Source organism: Gorilla gorilla, chromosome 7 (genome assembly GCF_029281585.2).
Source record: "Gorilla gorilla gorilla isolate KB3781 chromosome 7, NHGRI_mGorGor1-v2.1_pri, whole genome shotgun sequence".
NCBI classification, from domain to species: Eukaryota; Metazoa; Chordata; class Mammalia; order Primates; family Hominidae; genus Gorilla; species Gorilla gorilla.
Window position 1 is genome coordinate 115,120,061 of NC_073231.2, and position 25,291 is coordinate 115,145,351.

The 25,291-nt window shown below is 37.9% G+C and overlaps 1 protein-coding gene across 1 annotated transcript in view; it reads right to left on the minus strand.

The window, feature by feature from the left end:
* Positions 1-25,291, minus strand: part of NUDCD1 (NudC domain containing 1) — a 91,279-nt gene that overhangs the window by 60,597 nt on the left and 5,391 nt on the right. Inside the window, exon 2 of the mRNA XM_031013776.3 lies at positions 18,593-18,747. Coding sequence (XP_030869636.1) covers positions 18,593-18,747 — 155 coding nt within the window. The remainder of the gene's footprint in view (positions 1-18,592; positions 18,748-25,291) is intronic.

Consider the following 25,291-nt stretch of genomic DNA (forward strand, 5'->3'; position numbering starts at 1 on the left):
CATCCTCCCCTTGTATCTCCCCACCTTAATCCACAAGTATAAGACAGCTCTACTCCCTCCTTGGCAACCGATCATGCAACCCTTACCATCCCATTAAAACCTAATCACCCTTACCTCGCTCAATGCCAATATCCCATCCTACAGCACACTTTAAAAGGATTAAAGCCTGTTATCACTCGCCTGCTACAGCATGGCCTTTTAAGGTCTATAAACTCTCCTTACAATTCCCCCATTTCACCTGTCCAAAAACTGGACAAGTCTTACAGGTTAGTTCAGGATCTGCGCCTTATCAACCACCCCATGGTGCCAAACCCATATACTCTCCTATCCTCAATACCTCCCCTCCACAACCCATTATTCTGTTCTAGATAAACCTAGCTGACCCCATAAATCCTAAATCCTTTCCCCACTCCCCTTTCCAATCCTTAAAAAACAGCCCTAAAAGCTGCTCCCACACTAGCTCTCCCTAACTCATCCCAACCTTTTTCATTACACACAGCCGAAGTGCAGGGCTGTGTGGTTGGAACTCTTACACAAGAGCCAGGACCGTGCTGTGTAGCCTTTCTGTCCAAACAACTTGACCTTACTGTTTTAGGCTAGCCCCCACATTATTCCTGATACCACACCTGACCTCCATGACTGTATCTCTCTGATCCACCTGGCATTCACTCTATTTCCCCATATTTCCTTCTTTCCTGTCCCTCACTCTGATCACACTTGGTTTACTGATGGCAGTTCCACCAGGCCTAATCACCACTTACCAGCAAAAGTAGGCTATGCTATAGTATCTTCCACATCTATCCTTGAGGCTACTGCTCTGCCACCTTTCACTACCTCTCAGCAAGCTGAACTCATTGCCTTAACTCGGGTCCTCACTCTTGCAAAGGCACTACGTGTCAATATTTATAGACTCGAAATATGCCTTCCATATCCTGCACCACCATGCTGTTATATGGGCTGAAAGAGGATTCCTCTCTACGTAAGGGTCCTCCATCATTAATTCCTCTTTAATAAAAACTCTTCTCAAGGCCGCTTTACTTCCAAAGGAAGCTGGAGTCATTCACTGCAAGGGCCATCAAAAGGCATCAGATCCCATCGCTCAGGGTAACACTTATGCTGATAATGTAGCTAAAGAAGCAGCCAGCTTCCAACTTCTGTCCCTCAGGGCCAGTTTTTCTTCTCCTCATCGGTCACTCCCACCTACTCCCCCACTGAAACTTCCACCTATCAATCCCTTCCCACACAAGACAAACAGTTCTTGGACCAAGGAAATATCTCCTTCCAGCCTCACAGGCCCATTCTATTCTGTCGTCATTTCATAACCTCTTCCATGTAGGTTACAAGCCACTAGCCCATCTCTTAGAATCTCTCATTTCCTTTCCATCGTGGAAATCTATCCTCAAGGAAATCCCTTCTCAGTGTTCCATCTGCTATTCTACTACTCCTCAGGGATTGTTCAGGCCCCCTCCCTTCCCTACACATCAAGCTTGGGAATTTGTCTCTGCCCAGGACTGGCAAATTGACTTTACCCACATGCCCCGAGTCAGGAAACTAAAATACCTCTTGGTCTGGGTAGACACTTTCACTGGATGGGTAGAGGCCTTTCCCACAGGGTCTGAGAAAGCCACTGTGGTCATTTCTTCCCTTCTGTAAGACGTAATTCCTCAGTTTGGCCTTCCCACCTCTATACTGGCCTTTATTATTCAAACCACCCAAGCAGTTTCTCAGGCTCTTGGCATTCAGTGGAACCTTCATACCCCTTACTGTCCTCAATCTTCAGGAAAAGTAGAATGGACTAATGTTCTTTTAAAGACACACCTCACCAAGCTCAGCCTCCAACTTAAAAAGGACTGGACAGTATTTTTACCTCTTGCCCTTATCAAAATTAGAGCCTGTCCTCGAGATGCTACAGGGTACAATCCATTTGAACTTTTATATGGATGCAGTTTCTTGCTCGGCCCCAACCTCATCCCAAGCACTAGCCCTCTAAGCAACTATCTTCCTGTCCTCCAGCAGGATAGACAGGAAATTCACCAGGCTGCTAATCTTATTAAGAATCTGACCCCTCAAACTCTACAACCTTGGTGGACTGGACCCCACTTAGTCATCTATAGTACCCCAACGGCTGTTCGTCTGCAGGACCCCCGCATTAGGTTCATAGATCCAGAGTAAAGCTGTGCCCGTCAGCCAGCCAGCCTGATTTCTCCTCTTCCTCCTGGAAGTCGCAAGTACTCCCCCCTACTTCCCTTAAACTCACTCGCATTTCTGAAGAACAGTAATAACCCTTATAAGCCTAATATATCCCTTCATTCTATTAGGTCTATTTGTCCTCACCCTGCTTTTTGCAACAGGGCTTTACGCGGTCACTCTCACTACTTGGACTGCACCCCGAAAACTTTTCATCCCTACTATCTCCTGTCTAGTCTTACTCCTACTCACCACTCTCAACTACTCGTAAATGCCCTGCCCTTGTTTACATTGCCAGTTTACACTTTTCTTCCAAACTATCGTAGTGGATATCCTCTGGTACTAGCCCCAATCCACCACTCTTGACTCCCTCTTGGAGTGGATAGATGATCTTTGCTGACAGGTTACACTCCAATACTTTCACCCTGATGAAGTCCTATTCTTTACTTTTATACTCACTCTTATTCTTGTTCCTGTTCTTATGCCACCCTCTACCTCTCCCCAGCTATCTCCACCACACTATCAATCTCACTCACTCTCTCCTAGCCGTTTCTAATCCTTCTTTAACAAACAATTGCTCACTTTGCATTTCTCTTTCCTCCAAAATCGCCAAGGCCTCTATTTACTCACTGCTAAAAAAAAAGGGGGGACTCTGTATATTTTTAAATGAAGAGTGTTGTTTTTACCTAAATCAATCTGGCCTGGTATATGACAACATAAAAAAAAACCTCAAGGATAGAGTCCAAAAACTCGCCAACCAAGCAAATAATTATGTTGAACCCCCCCCACCCCTGGCCCCCACTGGACACTCTAATTGGATGTCCTGGGTCCTCCCAATTCTTAGTCCTTTAATAAGTGTTTTCCTCTTTCTTTTATTCAGAGCTTGTGTCTTTCATTTAGTTTCTCAATTCCTACAAAACCACATCCAGGCCATCACCAATCATTCTATACGACATATGCTCCTTCTAACAACCCCACAATATCACCCCTTACCCCAACAAAATCTTTCCTCAGTTTAATCTCTCCCACTCTATGTTCCCATGCTGCCCCAATCCCTCTCGAAGCAGCCCTGAGAAACATCGCCCATTATCTCTCCATACCACCCCCCAAAAATTTTCACCACCCCAACGCTTCACCACTATTTTGTTTTGTTTTTCTTATTAATATAAGAAGACAGGAATGTCAAGGCTCTGAGCCCAAGTTAAGCCATCATATCCCCTGTGACCTGCATGTATACATCCAGATGGCCTGAAACAACTGAAGATCCACAAAAGAAGTGAAAATAGCCTTAACTGATGACATTCCACCAATGTGATTTGTTCCTGCCCCACCCTAACTGATAGGATATATTCTCCCCTGCCCTTAAGATGGCACTTTGTAATATTCTTCCCATCCCCGCCCTTAAGAAGGTACTTTGCAATATTCTCTATGCCCTTAAGAATGTACTTTGTATGCCTATCCCAAACCTGTAAGAACTAATGATAATCCCACCACCCTTTGCTGACTCCTTTTTTGGACTCAGTCCGCCTGCACCCAGGTGAAATAAACAGCCTTGTGGCTCACACAAAGCCTGTTTGGTGGTCTCTTTACACGGACGTGTGTGACAGCCACCACTACAGAATTGCTAAAAGGAGCTCTACATCTTGAAACAAATCCTAGAAACACATCAAAACAGAACCTGTTTAAAGCATAAATCACACAGGACCTATGAAACAAAAATACAATTAAAAAAAACATGTATACGGGCAACAAAGAGCATGATGACTAGAATGGTACCTTACATCTCAATACTAACATTGAATGTAAATGGTCTAAATGCTCCACTTAAAAGATACAGAATTGCAGAATGGATAAGAATTCATCAACCCATTTGCTGCCTTCAAGAGACTCACGATTCACATAAGCTTAAGGTAAAACGGTAGAAAGAGACATTTCATGCAAATGGCACCAAAAACGAGCAGAAGTAGCTATTCTTATATCAGATAAAACAAACTTTAAAGCAACAGCAGTTAAAAAAGGCAAAGAGAGACATTATACAATGATAAAAGGCCTCGTCCAATAGGAAAATATCACAATCCTAAACATATATGCACCTAACACTGGAGCTCCAAAATTTATAAAACAATTACTAATAGATCTATGAAATGAGATAGACAGCAACACAATAATAGTGGGGGACTTCAATGCTCCACTAACAGCCCTACACAGGTCATCAAGACAGAAGTTCAACAAAGAAACAATGGATTTAAACTATACCCTGGAACAAATGGACTTAACAGATATATACAGAACATTTAATCCAACAACCACAGAATATACATTCTATTCAAAACCACGTAAATACACGGAAATTAATTAACTGCTCCTGAATGATCATTGGGTCAAAAAATGAAATCAAGATGGAATTTAAAAAATTCTTCGAACTGAAGACAATAGTGACACAACCTATCAAAACCTCTGGGACACAGCAAAGGCAGTACTAAGTGGAAAGTTCATAGTCCTAAACACCTACATCGAAAAGTCTGAAAGAGCACAGACAATCTAAGGTCACACCTCAAGGAACTAGAAAAACAAGAACAAACCAAACCCAAAACCAGCAGAAGAAAGAAAATAACCAAGATCAGAACAGAACTAAATGAAATTGAAACAAACAAAAAAATACAAAAGATAAAGGAAACAATAAGTTGGTTCCTTGAAAAGATAAATAAAATGCATAGACCGTTAGCAAGATTAATTAAGAAATGAAGAAGAAAATCCAAATAAGCTCAGTAAGAAACAAAATGGGAGACATTACAATTTAAAAATTACCAATAAAAAAAAGAGTCCAGGACCAGACTGGGTGTGGTGGCTCACGCCTGTAATCCCAGCACTTTGGGATGCCAAGGCGGGTGAATCACGAGGTCAGGAGATCGAGACCATCCTGGCTAACACAATAAAACCCAGTCTCTACTAAAAATACAAAAAAATTAGCCAGGCGTGGTGGCAGGTGCCTGCAGTCCTAGCTACTCGGGAGACTGAGGTAGGAGAATGGCATGAACCCAGGAGGCGGAGCTTGCAGTGAGCCGAGATCGTGCCACTGCACTCCAGCCTGGGTGACAGAGCGAGAGTCCATCTCAAAAAAAAAAAAAAAAAAAAAAGTCCAGGACCAGACAGATTCACAGCAAAATTCTACCAGATGTTCAAAGAAGAATTGGTACCAATCCTATTGACACTATTCCACAAGACAGAGAAAGAGGGAAGCCTCCCTAAATCATTCTATGAAGCCAGTATCACCCTATTACCACAACCAGGAAAGGACATAACCAAAAAAGAAAACTACAGAGAGATATCCTTGATGAACCTAGATGCTATAATCCTTAACAAAATACTAGCTAACTGAATCCAACAACATATCAAAAAGATAATCCACCATGATCAAGTGGGTTTCATACCACCGATGCAGGGATGGTTTAATATACACAAGTCAATAAATGTGATACACCACATAAACAGAATTAAAAACAAAAATCACATGATCATCTCAAAAGATGCAGATAAAGCATTCAACAAAATCCAGCATCCCTCTATGATTAAAACTCTCAGCAAAATTGGCATACAAGGGACATACCTCAATGTAATAAAAGCCATCTATGACAAACCCACAGCCAACGTAATACTGAATGGGGCAAAGTTGAAAGCATTCCCTCTGAAAACTGGAACAAGACAAGCATGCCCACTCTTACTACTCCTCTTCAAATAGTACTGGAAGTCCTGGCCAAAGCAATCAAAGAGAAAGAAATAAAGGGCATCCAAATCAGTAAAGAGAAAGTCAAACCGTTGCTGTTTACTGACGATATAACTATTTACCTAGAAAACCCTAAAGACTCCTCCAGAAAGCTCCTAGAACTGATAAAAGAATTCAGCAGAGGTTTCCAGATACAAACTTAATATACATAAATCAGTAGCTCTTCTACATACCAACAGCCGCCAAACTGAGAACCAGATCAAAAAACAAGAACTCAACCCCTTTTACAATAGCTGCCAAAAAAAAAAAAAAAAAAACCACTTAGGAATATACCTAAACCAAGGAGGTGAAAGACCTATACAAGGAAAACTACAAAACACTGCTGACAGAAATCACAGATTACACAAATGTAAACACATCCCATGCTCACGGATGGGTAGAATCAATATTGTGAAAATGACCATACTGCCAAAAACAATCTACAAATTCAATGCAATACCCATCAAAATACCACCATCATTCTTCACAGAATTAGAAAAAAAAATTCACATGTAACCAAAAAACAGCCCACATAACCAAAGCAAGACTAAGTTAAAAGAACAAATCCGGAGGCATCACATTTCCTGATTTCAAACTATACTATAAGACCATAGACACCAAAACAGCATGGTACTGGTATAAAAATAGGCCCACAGACCAATGGAAAAAAAAAAGAGAATCCATAAACAAACCCAAATACTTACAGCCAACTAATCTTCGACAAAGCAAACAAAAACATAAAGTGGGGAAAGGATACCCTTTTCAACAAATGGTGCTGGGATAATTGGCCAGCCACATGTAGGAGAATGAAACAGGATCTTCATTTTTCACCTTATACAAAATTCAACTCAAGATGGATTAAGGACTTAAATCTAAGACCTGAAACTAAAAATTCTAGAAGATAACATTGGAAAAACCCTTCTAGACATTGGCTAAGGCCAGGATTTCATGACCAAGAACCCAAAAACAAATGAGATTAAAAACAAAGATAAATAGCTGGGACTTAATTAAACTAAAGAGTTTTTGCACAGCAAAAGGAACAGTCAGCAGAATAAACAGACAACCTATAGAGTGGGAGAAAATCTTCACAATCTATACATCTGACAAAGGGCTAATATCCAGAATCTACAACAGCAAGGAAAAAAAACAAACAATCCCATCAAAAAGTGGGCTAAGGACGTGAATAGACAATTCTTTTTTTTTTTTTTTTTTGAGACGGAGTCTTGCTCTGTTGCCAGGCTGGAGTGCAGTGGTGCAATCTCGGCTCACTGAAACCTCCGTCTCCCAGGTTCAAGCGATTCCCCTGCCTCAGCCTCCCGAATAGCTGGGACTACAGGCGCACGCCACCACGCCCGGCTAATTTTTTGTGTTTTAGTAGAGACGGGGTTTCACCATGTTGGCCAGGATGGTCTCAATCTCCTGACCTTGTGATCCGCCTGCCTCAGCCTCCCAAAGTGCTGGGATTACAGGCATAAGCCACCACACCTGGCCATGAATAGACAATTCTTAAAAGAAGATGTACAAATGGCCAAAAAGCATATGAAAAACTCAACATCACTAATGATCAGGGAAATGCAAATCAAAACTACAATGCGATACCACCTTAGTCCTGCCAGAATGGCCATAATCTAAACATCAAAAAATAGTAGATGTTGGCATGGATGCTGTGAACAGGGAACACTTCTGTGCTGCTAGCAGGAATGTAAACTAGTACAACCACTATGGAAAACAGTATGAAGATTCCTTAAAGAACTAAAAGTAGAACCTCCATTTGATCCAGCAATCCCACTACTGGGTATCTACCCAGAGGAAAAGAAGTCATTATACAAAAAAGATACTTCCACACACGTTTATAGCAGCACAATTCGCAACTGCAAAAAGTGGAACCAACCCAAATGCCCATCAATCAATGAGTGGATAAAGAAACTGTGGTATATATATGATGGGATACTGCTCAGCTATAAAAAGGAATGAATTAACGGCATTCACAGTGACCTGGATGACATTGGAGACTATTATTCTAAGTGAAGTAACTCAGGAATGGAAACCAAACATTGTATGTTCTCACTTGTAAGTGGGAGCTAAGCTATGAGGATGCAAAAGCATAAGAATGACACAATGGACTTTGGGGACTTGGGGGAAAGAGTGGGAAGCGGTGAGGGATAAAATTCAACTACAAATAGGACTACAAATAGGGTATAGTGTATACTGCTCGGGTGATGGCTTTACCAAAATCTCACAAATCACCGTTAAAGAACTTACTCCTGTAACCAAACACCATCTCTTGTTCCCCAATAACCTAGGAAATAAAAAAATTAAAAATTAAAAATTAAAAAATGTTAAATGGGGAAAATATTTGAACAGGACAACTATAGTTTAAAAAAAGTCGGCTGGGCGCGGTGGCTCATGCCTATAATCTCAGCACTTTGTGGGGCCAAGGCAGGCGAATCACCTGAGGCAGGAGTTCAAAACCAGCCTGGCCAACATGGTGAAACCCCATCTCTACTAAAAATACAAAAATTAGACAGGTGTGGTGGCAGGCACCTGTAATTCCAGCTACTCAGGAGGCTGAGGCAGGAGAATTGCTTGAACCCGGAAGCAGTTTGCAGTGAGCTGAAATCGCACCACTGCACTCCAGCCCGGGCAACAGAGCGAGACACTGTCAAAAAAAAAAGCCCCAAATCACTAGTATAAAATAATGGATTAATAGAATATGATTATCTCATTGGCCAGAGAGAAAACAATCTTACACTAGTAATGACAATTCTTGGCTAAAGTGCCATGTTGGTGGGAGTAAAAATAACTATAGGCTTTTTGGAGATAATTTAAAGCTATGAGGTGCTGCTATGGTTTTATTAAGTTTTATGTTTTATATACCGTTTGACATGATTCCACTTACAGGAATTTATTCAATAAGAATACCTGCATATGTACACGAAGATCCATGTAACAAGAACGTTTATTTTAATAACGAAAAGGAAAAACTGTGCCAATAAAAACTAGGAAAAACAACCTAGTTGTTTATCAATAAAGTAGGTAAGATGAAAGCAGACCCTGACATTATGGAGAAGGCCTAGTAGTATCAGCCAGGCCTGTTTTGTTACGAGCTAGCCTGGCACTAACAGGTGTTCTGTTGAACAGGAATAGTTTCACAAAACATAAACATCAGATAAGGCCTCTGCATGACCGTGATGGAGCAGAACAAAAAAGCAGCACTTCACAGTAATATCTGAACACAGATAAAACATCAACACTGTCAAGGCTACAAATATGACCAGACCAATATAAGCAGCTGCAGCTTCCTTACTAATTATAGTGTGAGCCTCAGTCTAGTCTTCCCTCCTTCTTGGTAAGACTTATTAAGATACCCATTACATAAACAACCAGTTTCCTGACAGTATTCAATCTAGAATAAAGCCTCACTTTCTTTAACCCTTCCTCCAAAATCACCCAACAGAAGCCCAACCTTCTAACAGCATCCTGTTCCTTTTACTGAACACTCTGTGGTTCCCATGGTATGTGTTCTCCCTTACTGCAAAAGTAACAAATCCAACTCATTCAACCACAGATGCGTGCCTGGTATCTTTGTCTGAAGAGCAATGGCAGGCAAATGGTTAACTATGGAGCATCCACCCTATAGAATACCAAATAACTGTTAAATATACTAAGGCGGATTAATAATACTGACATAAAAAGATCTCCTAGATGCTGATTTTTTTAAAAAAGATGCAGAATACATACAATATGAATCCATATATGCCAAAACAAATATCATGATACGACAGCACAAAGTATAGATAGACACATGCTGACCTGTTAAGAATGTTTACCATTAGGAAAATAAGACTGAAGTGTAGTGGTCGGGGAGATCAGGAGTATGAGAAAATTTTCCCCTTTTGCTTCGAATACATTACTATTTTAAGACTGAGCAACTTGTGTGTGATATACGTAATTTTAAAGGTATTAGTAAGATACAATGGGGGGCTTTCCTCAAAACAGTTATTTCAAAGTAAAGGTTTCTAGTTGTGTCTACTACATGGCCCCACACTGCATTTAATCTAATAAACCATTACTGGGAAGAACGTAGAGATAAACTTGTTAAATTATTATTCTTCATTTTATACACAATTATGAGCATTTTAAGCCATTTTCTTTAAAATACCTGGTTATACAAGACGGAGGTTGCTAGAAGTCTAATTATCAATCAGATAAATGGGTACAATATCCAGTAGAATGATTAAGATACTTGAGTATCTAAATGTGTAAACAAAATTAAATTAAAACACAAAAGGAAACACATAGTGGCTCTCTTACTTGCATTAATGACAGTTAAAGTGAAAGCAAACTAAATGTTTCTGATTGTTTAGATCTAATTTTCAAAGTACAGTTTAATTTTAAATGGACTATAAGCAATAAAATATCTTTTTCTCTAAATCCCAAAATATAGCATTTACTTATATCTGAATAACCTCTATTGACAATTTCACTACATGCCCTCATAACAACACTTTATATGCTAACTGACATCTATAATGTCCAGGTCTCACATAATCATTTTCTTTTTCCTCACAAAAGGAGTTAATGTAACTACGTTCAAGGGCTAACACTGAAAATCATTCTAAGGCAACATTACACAGCTGACTGCAGAAGGATTAAAATTTCATTGATGAACGGAATACTTACTGAATCAGTATAATGTATAAGAATTTTATTAAATAAGTGCTTTGACTTTTTGCCGTGTCATGTATTTATCACCAAACTCTATGACGTTAAAATTATTAACTACACTTAGAAGAGAGGTTCAAAAAGATTAAATAATTTGCCTGGAGCTCCACTGCTAGAAAATGACAGGGCCAAGACTCAAATCCTGATAAACCCTACTCCAAAAGTTGGTTTTCTTTCCCCTACTCCACATTTGCTTGAGAAGAAACCACTTCGGAAGATTTTCTAAATAAATTAATATTTCAGATCTCAATACAGTTTCTAGTATACCCATCCCCAACCCCCCAAATCAACCTTGAATGTAACTACTATATTCAGTTTTTCTTCAGGCCTCTACATAGTATTTTTAATGCAGATGCCTGGGTCAATATAGATGTAATATAAAAATTATAATGCCCATATATTATATATAAATGACACTGTAAATAAATAGTAAACAAGTAATACATAAACTATATATATTTATAAAAAAATCTTTAAACACATTTTGGGACCCTCTTAGTTGCAGCTATAAGTAGAGAATCTTTGAACTAATGAAGTAGTTTTCTAATAAATATAGATTTATAGAAAGGGCTACTCAAGTTTAAAAAAATAAGCAAGTGGGGATACCATTTACTAGTATTATTAGATACTATTTACTAGTATTATGAGACAATGATATTTAAAACTTTGCCATTTTAAAAGGCAGTGATCTTTTTCAGGACAAAGTTTTTTCATCATTAATAACCATTAACTTTATTTGGAAGAAAGAACATAAAAAGTTCCTTTTTCCTTTTTTTTGTATTAAACGCACCGTTCTAACTATTTACCCCACTCTTTATTTTTTCTTTCATCAGGCATTGCAGCTCAAAAAATGTTACTCCGAAATAATGCCACTTCAACATGAAGCAGCCTCAAGGTGTTTCTGGCCTCCCCTCCCTTCCTGTCTCTCCCAAGCACAGGATGAAGCTATTCTCTGAAGTTCTTTCATCTACCTATAAACTGGACCTGCCAAAGAGAAACACAATTGCTTTCCCTGAAATTTCATTAACCAGAGAAGATTAAAACTTCTATCACAGAGGAAGAGGCTGAAAATTAAACACCCCACCTACAGCCCAGATGAACTTAGTCACAAACCATTGTCTGCTCTCCATCCCATTCAATTTCCAAAGAAAAGTATTAACTAATCATTGTCTGAGCATTAGGCCCATTCATTCATTTCCCCCTAAAGATCATTTGCTATCCCGCATTTCCCCCATGTCCCCTACTGATCAAGCATAAGAAGGGTATGAATAAGGGTATATAAGCATCTGTACCCCACTGGGTTACTGGGTAGTCATTTTCCTGGATTCTGCCATGTACACATGTTAAAATATATTTATATGCCTTTTTCTCATGTTAATCTGCCATTTGTCAACAGATTTTCAGCAAACCTTCTAAGAATAAAGGGGACACTTTGCCTTCGTCTCTACACAGGTAAGTAAGTGGTCCCCTAATAATTAACTCAACTGTGAAAACAAGCTGACATTCAGGCCTAGAGATGAACATACTGACATAAAACTGAGCTCCTCTAACAAATAGTTGTAACATGTCACTCCAAGATGCAACCTCACACATATATTCTTACAAATGAAATCCAGTAACTGCCCCTTAGACCTTTAAGTACAAATTAAAGAGGCACTATAAGATGACACTCTTTTAGTAACAGAAACAAATTATTACAGAAATAATTTCCTAAATATTAAGAAACGGAACACATTACTTTAAAATAAGCCATAATATATAAAATAAGGATGTATTAAAAAACCAAAGTTTAAACACATTTTTGCTTTCCCAAGGCATTTTCTACTTCCTTAGCACACTTCTTTCCGAGGGACATTTCCCTAAAATTAAGGACTGTAAACCTACAGGTTAAACTTTTTGTAAGTAGTGTATTCTGTCTTTATAAACCAGTATGTAGACCTGCTGCCACCTGCTGGCTCCAGACAGTCTGAAGACCTAGCAACCTATGGCTTTCAAGTGTTGGGTCCCATAGCATTCACTTTTACTACAACAGTTCAGGTTTAACAAAGGTGGTCATTTGTACATCAGTCACAGAAAAGGAGCCTGTCTAGGATTTGTGCACGTGTGCCTTTGATGAAAACAAAAGAAAACAAAAAAAATTATTAAACAATAAAATGGATATTGGAAGAGCTGTTTTCTGCTATAAGCCAATAGTCTAGTCAGTGGTCAACATTCTCTACCTGCCTGCACCTGACAGAAACTCAGAGTAGGTTGATTTCATTTGTTGCTGATGAGAAAAATAATAAGAAATAAGTGTAGTGTTCTTCTGTATCCCAGGTACAAAATTTCTTAATACCTGGTCATCCCTGGACCACAAGCAAAACCACCTGAGGTGCTTGATAAAATGCAGGTTCCCAGTCCATGACCAACCCTGACAATAATGAATCAGAATTTTGGGAAATGGTACCTTGAAATTAGTTTTTGTTTTGATCAATTACTCCACAATTATTCCAAGGTACAATATGGTCTGAGAACCAAAGAAAATTAAGCAGAAAACAAGCTGTAAGAACCTAAAACATGGTTCTTTAAAAATAAACTAATACCCTTCCTAAAGCTTGATTAGGTAAAAAGAGGAAAATTATAGAAAGGAAATAGAAAAGAGAGAAAAGACAACAATAATCTTAAGAGCATAACGCATGCAACTTTATAGCAGCATATCTGGAAACCTAAGAGGAAACTGATGGTTTCCTCCAATAAAAATACATATTACAAAATTACCCTAGAAACACACTTTGAATAAACCCATTACTGCACAAAAAACTGAACAGGTGATTAGAGAACTGGCACTGAAAATGATAATAGAGACCAGGAGCAGCTGCTCATGCCTGTAATCCTCCAGCACTTTGGGAGACTGAGGCAGGCGGATCTCTGGAGCCTAGGGGTTCAAAACCAGCCTGGGCACCATGGTGAAACTCTGTCTCTATTAACACATAATATCCGTCTCTATTAACAAGAAATAAGGAGAACTGGTAGAGCACTGTGGCATTCTGGAATAAATGAGTTTAAATCCAGACTCTTACAAACATCCCTATGCCTCAGTTTCCTCAACTGTAAGATGTGGATAATAATAGTATCTCGTATACCAGGATAATATCAGGATATTATCCTATGAGAAAGGATCCACAGGATCCATTGTTCTGTGGATTAAACAGTTAGTATGTGTAAAGTGTTTAGAATTGTTCCTGATATGTAATAATCTCTATGCAATAAAAGTTACCTGACATTATGATTTATTCTTATCATACAGTTCTACTGCTCTCAAAGAAGGAATATGTGCAAAAAAACTAGCCAGTGTTTGTCTCCCATAAAGTGATACCCCAACGCATATGCCAGTAATATCTCTTTATATTCGCATAATGCCTTCCACTTTTCAAAGCATTTTCACACACCTTGCTTTAACGTCTAAAAAACCTTATCATTATTCTTATTTTCTATGAAACTGAAGCCAAGGATATATGGAGACTGCTGTACCCTTTTTGTCAGCTACATATTACCATGTAATAGTTACCTGTACACTCATATTAGCACCTAAAAAGTATAACATATAAGTTACCTGAACTTATATATAGAAGTATAAGTACTTGAACATGTTAAAAGTAATGGTAAAACTGTTTTTATTTTTGCACCAACCTATACATTAGTGTTCTACACAGAGTAGGTTTTCAATAAACACGTTAAAATGAACTCATTTGGTAAGTCTGTCTTAAATGTCTAGTTCCCTTTTGACCAACTACCCTACCTCCCTAACAACACGTATTAGAGCTACATTACATGTGCCACAAGATATCTATGGAAAAGTAAAATAGATTATGAATATGGATGGTACTACAAAAATTAACACTTTCAGATCTACCATAATGTCATCTGACTTCTTGAGTCAGAAAATTGGTAGAATAAATGTTATTGGCAAACTTTATGGTACAGCAAATGCTATCAACAAATGCCCTATTCGTTAACACAAAAAGGATTAAGGAAAAACTTTCATGCACATACACACAGAATTCTACATCAAAATCTATTTGATCATTAAAATGTATTTGATCAGAGAGATCAGAGCATAGCCACTCATAAAAATGCATGTCCTATCACTTTAGTTGGTTTATACACATTGGGCCTAGATAGTAATCCTTAGTAGAACATGGGGCTAGCAAGAAAAAGCAACTAATATCTAAGAGTAAGAGGCCAGATTGCATCTCCTCTGATCCAACAAGAAACAATCAGAATTTTACACTATCTGTCTTAGGAGTCACCTGAAGGAAAATATTTATTACCAGGAAATGTCTAACTCCTTTCTGAACATTTTGAGATAAACACTGCATTGCCAATACAGAACTCATACCTATACTTGGATTAGAAATAACAGGAGGAAGATCCTATTCCAAAGCCAACTCCCAACAGTAATAATGAACTTTACACAGCTATTATCCATTCAACAAATATACTGATCAAGCCTTCTGCTGGGTGCTAGAACCCATGGCCTCATCCAGGGGGTGGCAAACTACAGTCCACAGGCCAATTCCTGCCCATTTTATTTTATTTTATTTTATTTTTGAGACGGACTCTTGCTCTGTGGCCCAGGCTGGAGTGCAGTGGTGCGATCTTGGCTCACTGCAAGCTCTGCTCACTGCAAGCTCTGCCTCCCAGGTTCACGCCATTCTCCTGCCTCAGCCTCCTGAGTAGCTGGGACTACAGGGACCTGCCACCACGCCTGGCTAATTTTTTGTATTTTTAGTAGAGACAGGGTTTCATCGTGTCAGCCAGGATGGTCTCGATCTCCTAACCTCATGATGCGCCCGCCTCTGCCTCCCAAAGTGCTGGGATTACAGGCGTGAGCCACCGCGCTCGGCCCATTTTATGTTTTTGTAAATAAAGGTTAATTGGAACACGGCCACACTCATTTGCTTATAAACTGTCTATGGCTGATTTCACACTACAACAGCAAGAGCGAGCAACAAGAGACAATCTGGCCCACAAAGCCTAAATTAGCTGGCCTTGTGCAGAAAAGCGTATCAACCTCTAGACTAGAAGAAATTCACAGCACATGTAGATTTGAGAGCCAATGGTGTGAATATTCCTAGGGGAACAGAGGTAAGATGTCAAGGCAAGCTTGCTAGATGACAAAATGGTTACCTGGGACTTAAGTAAAGATTGCAAAGCAGACTGACACTGAATTAAAAGTATGCTCCAGGTAGTTAATCAATGAGAAAAGGACCAGAAGAAATAGGATACAGCGCATGTCTCAGGAACTGCAAGAGTTTAGTATGGCTAGAATGTAGTATACAAAGTGCTGTAAGACAAGATTGGAGAAAACTCGGCATATAAACGTATATGCAAAGATGGAAAGTTTAGTTTAAGAATATATATCATTTCATCAGGGAGCCTGCCCCAATATTCACGTAGGTTCTTTTCTATTTTCCCTAAGCGTCGGCCAGCTTGAGAATTTAAGGGACAGAGTACAAAAGAGAGAAACTTTAAAGCCGGGCGTCCGGGGGAGACATCACATGTCGGTAGTTTCCGTGATGCCCCACTAGCCACAAAAACCAGCAAGTTTTTATTAGGGATTTTCAAAAGGGGAAGGAGTGTGCGAATAGGTGTGGGTCACAGACATCAAGTAGTTTACAAGGTAATAGAATATCACAAGGCAAGTAGAGGCAGGGCGAGATCACAAAACCACAGGACTGGGGCGAAATTAAAATTGCTAATGAAGTTTCAGGCACCATTGTCATTGATAACATCTTATCAGGAGACAGGGTTTTGAGATCAACCGGTCTGACCAAAATTTATTAGGCAGGAATTTCCTCTTCCTAATAAGCCTGGGAGCACTATGGAAGACGGGAATCTATTTCACCTCTGCAGTCTCGACCATAAGAGACGACCACGCCCAGGGGGGCCAGTTCAGAGACCCACCCCCAGGTGCACATTCTCTTTCTCAGGGATGTTCCATGCTGAGAAAAAGAATTCAGCGATATTTCTCCCATTTGCTTTTGAAAGAAGAGAAATATGGCTCTGTTCCGCCCAGCTCACCTGCGGTCAGAGTTTAAGGTTATCTCTCTTACTCCCTGAACAATTGCTGTTATCCTGTTCTTTTTTCAAGGTGCCCACATTTCATATTGCTCAAACACACATGCTGTACAATTTGTGCAGTTAATGCAATTATTACAGGGTCCTGAGGTGATAGACATCCTCCTCAGCTGACAGGATTAAGAGATTAAAGTAAAGACAAGCATAGGAAATCACAAGGGTACTGATTGGGAAAGTGATAAGTGTCCATGAAATCTTTACAATTTATGTTTAAGAGATTGCAGTAAAGACAGGCATAAGAAATTTAAAAAGTATTAATTTGGGGAACTAATAAATGTCCATGAAATCTTCACAATCTACATTCTTCTGCCATGGCTTCAGCTGGTCCCTCCATTTGGGGTCCCTGACTTCCCGCAACATCATTTTGTGTTTATACTTGCAAAAAACAACAACAAATAACCTACCACATCTGGAAAGACACACAAAACCAATAAAGACATTGCAGGGGAAATAATGGATACTGGAGATAGGATAGATAAAAGATGGGATCAAGGAGGCTTCACTAAATACCTTTTATAACTTTTTTGTTTTTTAAATTACATGAACACATTGCCTATTTTTAAATTACATATTAAAAACATGGATTTTTCCATGAAGGAAATATTAAAAGAATTTTAGCAAGTGATAATATTAAACACGCAAATTAGACAGACTACTCTGTAGATGCAATGTGCAGGAGGGCTAGAAGGAACAGAGTACTTAGGAAGCTATTAACAGATTATTGGCTGTTTGAAGCAAATATATTAACAATGTATTGTGGAGTTTCCAGCATATGAAGGTGAAAAACATATGATAAAATTAGCTCAAACAATGAGAGGGTAAGTGAAAGGAATTATATTGTTGTAAAGTTTTCACATTGTTTTTAAAGTAAAATAATATTAATTAGAGGCAGACTGTGGTAAGTCAAGGAAAACACTATAACCTCTGTATCAACCATTTAAAAAATAATAATACAAACAGGGTTAAATAAAAAGCCAAAAGAGGAAATTAAATCGAGTTCTAAGGACATTTTTTTTAAAAAGAAAAACTGTGATTAATTCCTCCCGCAAAAAAGTAGGAACAAAGACACCAAGGAACAAAGAACAAACAGGGCACAATGAGAAGAGCAAGATGGTAATATTAGCCCAAGAATATTGGGAACTAGATTAAATTAAGTATAAATGTAAGCCCTCCAATTAAGAGAAAGATTGTCATATGGAAAAAACAAGAGCCAACTATATGCTCTTTATGACACATACTTTAAAAACAAGAACACTGATAAATAGAAAAAGCATATAAGAAGAAAAATACTAATTTACAAAAATCCAGAAATAACTGTATTAATACCAAAGAAGATTTCAAGACAAAAAATATTCACAGAACCGAGAGATAAACAGAGACATTTTATAATGCTAAAAGAATCAATTCAGTATAAACAAAACAATCCTAAATGTTTGTACCAATTAACATAGTTAAAAATACATAAAGTAAAAACTAAAACAAAAGCAAATTCACCATTATAGTTGGGGACAATACCTCACATACGAAAAGAACAGTTACATCAGTACTAATAATATATAAAATCCATGACAGTCACTGCCCAATGGTGAGAGTGGAGGTGAGTAAGTGTAAATAACAGGATCAAAGAGAAAAATTAAAATTGAAATAAGAAATGGAGTATTACGTAGATAGGATTCCATATACTACAGGTATGTGCACCTCACTTCTCTGGATATTAGATTCAAAAGGGAAACTTAATTATCAAATTTGCTTGATATTACATACATATATTAATTATTACACACATGTTTCTCTTACCAGCATTACTGTTAAATTCATAATTCTTCCAAGGGTATCAATATAGTAGACACTGTCTTGATACCATGAATCACAGTGCAGGTAATTATACATTCCAAAAGCATGCATGTGTTCCAGTGTATATTGATCATCTCGAAGTTTTACCTCTGCCACAGCTGAAATACAAGAAAAGCAAACATAAACATCAAGAGTTTTGCCTCAGATAGTTTCTATCTGTAGAATGCCTACAAGGCAAAAAAAAAAAAAATCACAGAATGCCAATCACAAAGGCCTTCAGGACAATTCAGTATACCATTCTTTCAAAGATAATTTCTGGGTACTGTGTACAGAGGATAAACAGTAAGTAAAACTGATATGGTCCCACGTCCTTACAAGACTTAGAATACAGTGGCCACAGGAGATAGGGCTTTTTATGTCATGACCCTCTTTTAGGCACCTCTAATAATTATGAATAAAAATAACAGAAATTCTAAAATTGAAGAATCTACCATTTCCAGGAAAATGTTAAGCCCAATTTATGAAGTGTTTATATACTTTAAAAATGTTTTAATATACTATTATCTCATTCATTTTAATACACATTAAGAAATTAACTTTTAAAATCTCATTATACAGTTATATAAATAAATGTATACACAAATAATGACTTCTCCAATGTTATACTACATCTTTTCCAAGGGTACAGAGCAAAACAGTATCACAGCTGGACTAGAAACAAGATCTCCTACTTACAGAACAGAGATTTCTTCACTTAAGCATCAGCTGCTTCCCTAGGTTTAAATCTAGCAAACGTGATCTCTTCCTCCCACTCCTCCTGCCCTTTCATGAAGATGGAAACTTTCATGGCTCAGAACTGCTCATGATCTGGAATTAATTTCTGCCCCAGCAGGAAACATATAAATGGATTATGCTGGGCCAATATCCTACCCTAATATAAAACTCACTTTACTGTATTCTGATGGCAACTGTTTTCTTCTTCCCCCAAATGCTCACCTGTTCCCACTTCCAATACCTGCTTTGAGTCCTGTCTGACTTATATTCATTTATACAGAAACTAATATAAATTTAAAAATAAATAAATAAAATTCCAATAGGCATCAATGACACAGTGATGAGCCAAGAATGGAATCTTGCCAATTAGCACTTGTGATACAGTGAGGAAATAGGCATTAGTCAAATAATCATATAAATCTTAAATAATTTTTATGAAATAAATTTTATATAATTAAATTGTGATAAAGAATAATCACTGGGTACCATGAGAACACATAATGTAAGAGTTCTATTTGGGGAGATTAACAAAAGCTTTCCAAGGTTTGAGCCACGACATAAAAGATAAGAAAGAATTAACTTAAGAAAAAGTATTTTAACAAGAAGGTGAAAGACTTCTACAAGAAAACTACAAAACATTAATGAAAGAAATTGAAGAGGACACAAATAGACATCTCATGCTCATGGATCAGAAAAATTAGTATTGTTAAAATGACTATACTACTCGAAGCAATCTATACATTCAATGCAATCCCTATCAAAATACCAGTAACATTCTTCATAGGAAGGAAAAAATCAATCCTAAAATTTGTATGGAACCACAAAAGACCCTGAATAGCCAAGGTAATACTGAACAAAAAGAACAAATCTGGAGGCATCATACTACCTGACTTCAAAATGTACTACAAAGCAATAATAACCAAAACAGCATAGTGCTGGTATAAAAACAAACTTATGGGCCACTGGAACAGAATAGAGAATTCATAAATAAATCCATGTACATATAGCCAACTGATTTTTGACAAAGGTGCAAAGAACATACACTGGGAAAAGGATACCTTCTTCAATAAATGGTGTGAAAATTGGATATCCATAGCAGAAAAATAAAATTAGACTCCTATCTCTCATCATATGCAAAAATCAACTCAAAAACTATAAAAATACCAAAAAGGAAACAGAGAAATGCTTCAGGATATAGGTCTATGCAAAGATTTTATGGTTAAGACCTCAAAAGCATAGGCAAGAAAAACAAAAAGACAAATGGGATTATATTTAACTAAACAACAACAACAACAAAAATACCTTCTGCAGAGCAAAAGAAACAAACAACCTAGTGAAGAGACAACCTATAGAATGGGAGAAAATATTTGCAAAGTATTCAATCGTAAGGAATGAAAATTTTTTTTGCTGTTGAAGCAAAAAAAAAAAAAAAGTCCCATTATAAAGAGGGCAGAGATCTTAATAGACATTTCTCAAAAGAATATATAAATAAATAGCCAACAGTTACATGAAAAAATGCTCAACATCACTAATTATTGAGGAAATGCAAATCGAAATCACAATGAGATACCATCTTCCTGTAGTTAGAATGGCTATTTTCAAAATAATACAAAAAAAAATAACAAATGCTGGCAAGGATGTGGAGAAAAGGGAACACATAATCTGTCAGTGGGAATGTAAATTAGTACATCCATTATGGAAAATAGTAAAGAGGTTTCTCAAAAAACTAAAACTATAACTACTATACCACAATAGGCACTCCCACAAATGAATATTTATCAAAACAAAAGAAAGTCAGTATATCAAAAGGAATACCGTCACTTCCATGATTATTTCAGCACTATTTACAAAAGCCAAGACATGGGGGAAACCTAAGTGGCCATCAAAGGATGAACAGATAAAGAAAATGTAGTATATACACACACTGAAATACTATTCAGCCATAAAAAGGAACGAAATTCTATCATTTTCAGCAACATAGATGGAACTGGAGGTCATTAAGTTAAGTGAAATAAACCAAGCACAAGGCCGGGCGCCGAGGCTCAGGCCTGTAATCCCAGCACTTTGGGAGGCCAAGTCGGGCGGATCACGAGGTCAGGAGATTGAGACCATCCTGGCCAACATGATGAAACCCCGTCTCTACTAAAAATTCAAAAAACAAATTAGCTGGGTGTGACAGTGCGTGCCTGTAATTCCAACTACTGCGGAGGCTGAGGCATGAGAATCGCTTGAACCCAGGAGGCAGAGGTTGCAGTGAGCCGAGATCGCTCCACTGCACTCCAGCCTGGGACAGAGTGAGACTTCATCTCAAAAATAAATAAATAAAATAAACCAGGTACAGAAAGACATCATACACGCAGCTAAAAAAGTGGATTTCATGGAGGGAGAGAGTAGAAAGATAGTTATCAGAGGCTGGGAAAGATGGGGGTGGGGGATGAAGGGAGGTTGCTTAATGGGTACGAATATATAATTAAAAGGATTAAGTTCTCATGTTTGATAGCACAGTTGGGTGACTACAGTTAACAACAATATATTGTATATTTCAAAACAGCGAGTACCAAAATAGCTAGAAGATTTCAAATGTTCCCAACACAAAGAAATGGTAAATACTGAAGTTGATGAATACCCTAAATACTGATTTGATCATTACACACTGTATGCATGCATCAAAATATAACATAAAATCCCAGTTTACCAATTTAACATATTTTTAAAATAAAAAATACATCTATATACATGCATACCCACTCCTCTACTTTTCCAGACAGAAGGAAAATCTGTAAAAAGTAGGAAGAAAAACTTGTGTTCAAAGAACACAAAGAAGGCCACACTGTTCAAAGAAGGCCACACTGGCCGAAATGCAGAGCAACAAGCGGACTTGTACAGGAAAGGTTGCAATAAATGAAAACTCAGCAAGAACTGGATTATGAACGGACTGTATTTATTTTTGTTGACAAATTCAATTTAAAAGAATTCATTAACAGTTTTCAAGCAGGAGAGTAAAGTTCAGATTCGAGTTTATAAAAGAGTACTTATAACTACAATATGGAAAACAAATTGGAATAAAGCAGGGTAAATCCAGGAAGATCCACTGGAAAGCTATTGCAATCATCTGGTTGAGAGATCATGGAAACATCTCACAGGTAAAAATCCAATTATGATAGATTTGATAGAGGTTGAGGAAACATATAACACCACTTATTTTATAAGCAACAGTTAGAAATATGTATTCTTGGTTTTCTAGCACCACTGTGTGGATGAAACTCGATACTGCAGGAAAACTGCATGGTAACATAAGGGCCTGAAGCAGTAATATTAGACAACGATATAACAAATACATTTTCTTCACATCTGTGCAAAGACCTCTGGGCAATCCTGAACAAACTGGAGGCTTCTTAGACAACAGTCTTATTACAACACTTCATGATTGTTTCATTCCAACAAGATAATTTATATAAGTTATTAAGACACAGATGTGAGTCTAGGCCATATTACATGCTATTTTGTAAAATCTCTATTAACGCATAGAAAAAGGACACCTCTCTGGCCCCAAATGAGAAAGGAAAAGTTATCACATGATGATGACCATGTCAATTATCTTGATTATAAAAGTGGGAGGCAGAGCAACTGAAAGTAGAAAAGCAGTGTCCAGAATGTGACAGTTCTTAGCTACTGGCAGAGCTCTTTTGTAGAGTTCTCCCAAAAAAAGAAGTAGGGGGCAGCGAGGCTTCAATCTCTGCATAGATCTTTGTAAGGGTTGAAGAAGAGGAACTTTTTACAGAGAAGGAAGTGTAGTAAATATTTTATTATTTAATGATACCTTGCATTGAAAATAAAAGAGCTTTGCTGAAAAATCTGATAAGGATTAGTCTTCTAAAAAGAACTTAGGGCCTCAAAGAAGAGTCTCCCTTAACATTCGCCCAAATACTTACCGAACCTCAAAACCTAGTTTTTCACACATGAAAACCACAAAAGCCTCATGGGACCTCAAAGGGCTATAGTTTTTCATTCATAAATTATTTATTGAATATCTACTATATGTACCAGACATTGTGGTTGGCACTGGGCACAAACAGTGAATAAAACAGACCTGTCTCCTGCACTAATGGTGCTAACAATGATATTCATTACTGTTTCTTGGCTTCTCAAAATACACTATTACTTGAACCACATGATATTGCCAATATTTAACTCTTTGACACCAATTAAATATGATGCAGTCTAATATTTACATAAGCAAAGTATAATAATCTTTAAAAAGGGGGAAGAGAGAGGCCAAGAACGTTAACTTACAAAGGTCACTTCATGGACCACTTATCTTCTAGAATCAACCCAATAAGTCTTCTTTTCACCTAGTTACTGAGCTTGCTATTTATCTATGAAGGTGTAAAAAAGTAAAAGTACAAGTCCACAAATTCTAAAGCGAGACTTAACACGGGAGGACCAGAGTTAACAGCACTGCTCCCATAAAATTATTTTATGCAATACTTCTCTGACCTCAACACATTCACGTGGGTATTTTCCCCATCTTTTCCTCCATAAGGGTAGAGATGAGTTTTATAGTCAACTCTACATGAATACAATGGTTACGTGGCTTTTCCCTCCCTTTACTCTAACTGTAGTGTAAATCTTCACCAGCTTTTCTTCCCTCTGCTCTGAAGAAAGAAAAAGGCCAGAGTGACCACAAAGATCATTAGGAAAAGCATGAGCTTTAGGGTCAGCTTTGCCACTGATGAATAGCTTGGTTAAGTTAGCTCATCTTATTGCCCGTTTCCTCATCTATAATAAAGGTTAGTAATACTAATTGTACAAAAGCACTGACAAGCTTCAGTCGAAATATGCAATGTATTTACTATCAATGCATGGCACATAAGATTAAGCACTGATTTCCCTGTTCCTTTTCTCCCATTCAAGGCTAATTCCCACACAGGTGTTTATGATTCAATTTTCTCCTGCCAGAAGTTATCTCCTCTCCACTGGTGTTTCTCCTCCACTTACATATGCTGAAACTTCCCCACTCGCAAAATAAACAAATAAAAAAGGCTTCCTTTTCTCTGCGTGGCCGCTAAAGCAGAGCTCTCCCCTACCTTGTTCTTCTCAAACTTCTTTAAAAAGCCGTTTATACATCCATTTTCTCACTATACTCATTAGCCCTTTTCAATTGTTTCTAGCTCTATTATTCTACAGAAAATATATTTTCACTTAAAAATATATATTGAATAACTTTTGTTTGCAGCCAACATGGAAGAATAGGAACCAGATTTATCTTTCCACCAGAAACATCCAATAAGATGAAATAAACCAGAGAAAGTTAAATGAAACAGTTTTCAAGACATCAGACATAAAACAACAAAGGACACTTATGAGATTAGCCCCACCACCAATTTAGTTTACTGCCTTGAGGAGTTTCCAGACCACAGCACAAAAAAGGGAAAGTGAGGTATAGTCAACTCTACATAAATACAACAGTTATATGGCTTTTCCCTCCCTTTAACTGTAGTGTAAATCTTCACCAGCTTTTCTTCCCCCTTCTCTGAAGAAAGAAAAAGGCCAGAGTACTTGTATGCAGAGTTGACTTCAACCTCCTTGAGTTGAAGAAACTAGGCTGCCTGGGGAGATCAAGGCAGCTATAGTTCATTAGACACAGTAGCAGAGAAAAGAGAGATGCAGAGAGAAGCCCAGAGATCTGAGAGTCTGCCTCAAGTACTCAAGAGTACTAATGGCATGTGTTTGAGGAGATTACCCCAGGCTACAGAAAGAACCATCTGAAAGGGTTGAAGAGAAATCCTGGGCACTCACATAAGGCTAGGAACCATAACTGCTCCCAATAAGCAGAATGGAGAAAACCCTTAATTTGTGGGATACTGGGTAGTGTACACAGGAAAGTCTTGCCTCGGTAGTGGGAAATAACCCTAGACTGAGCACTGC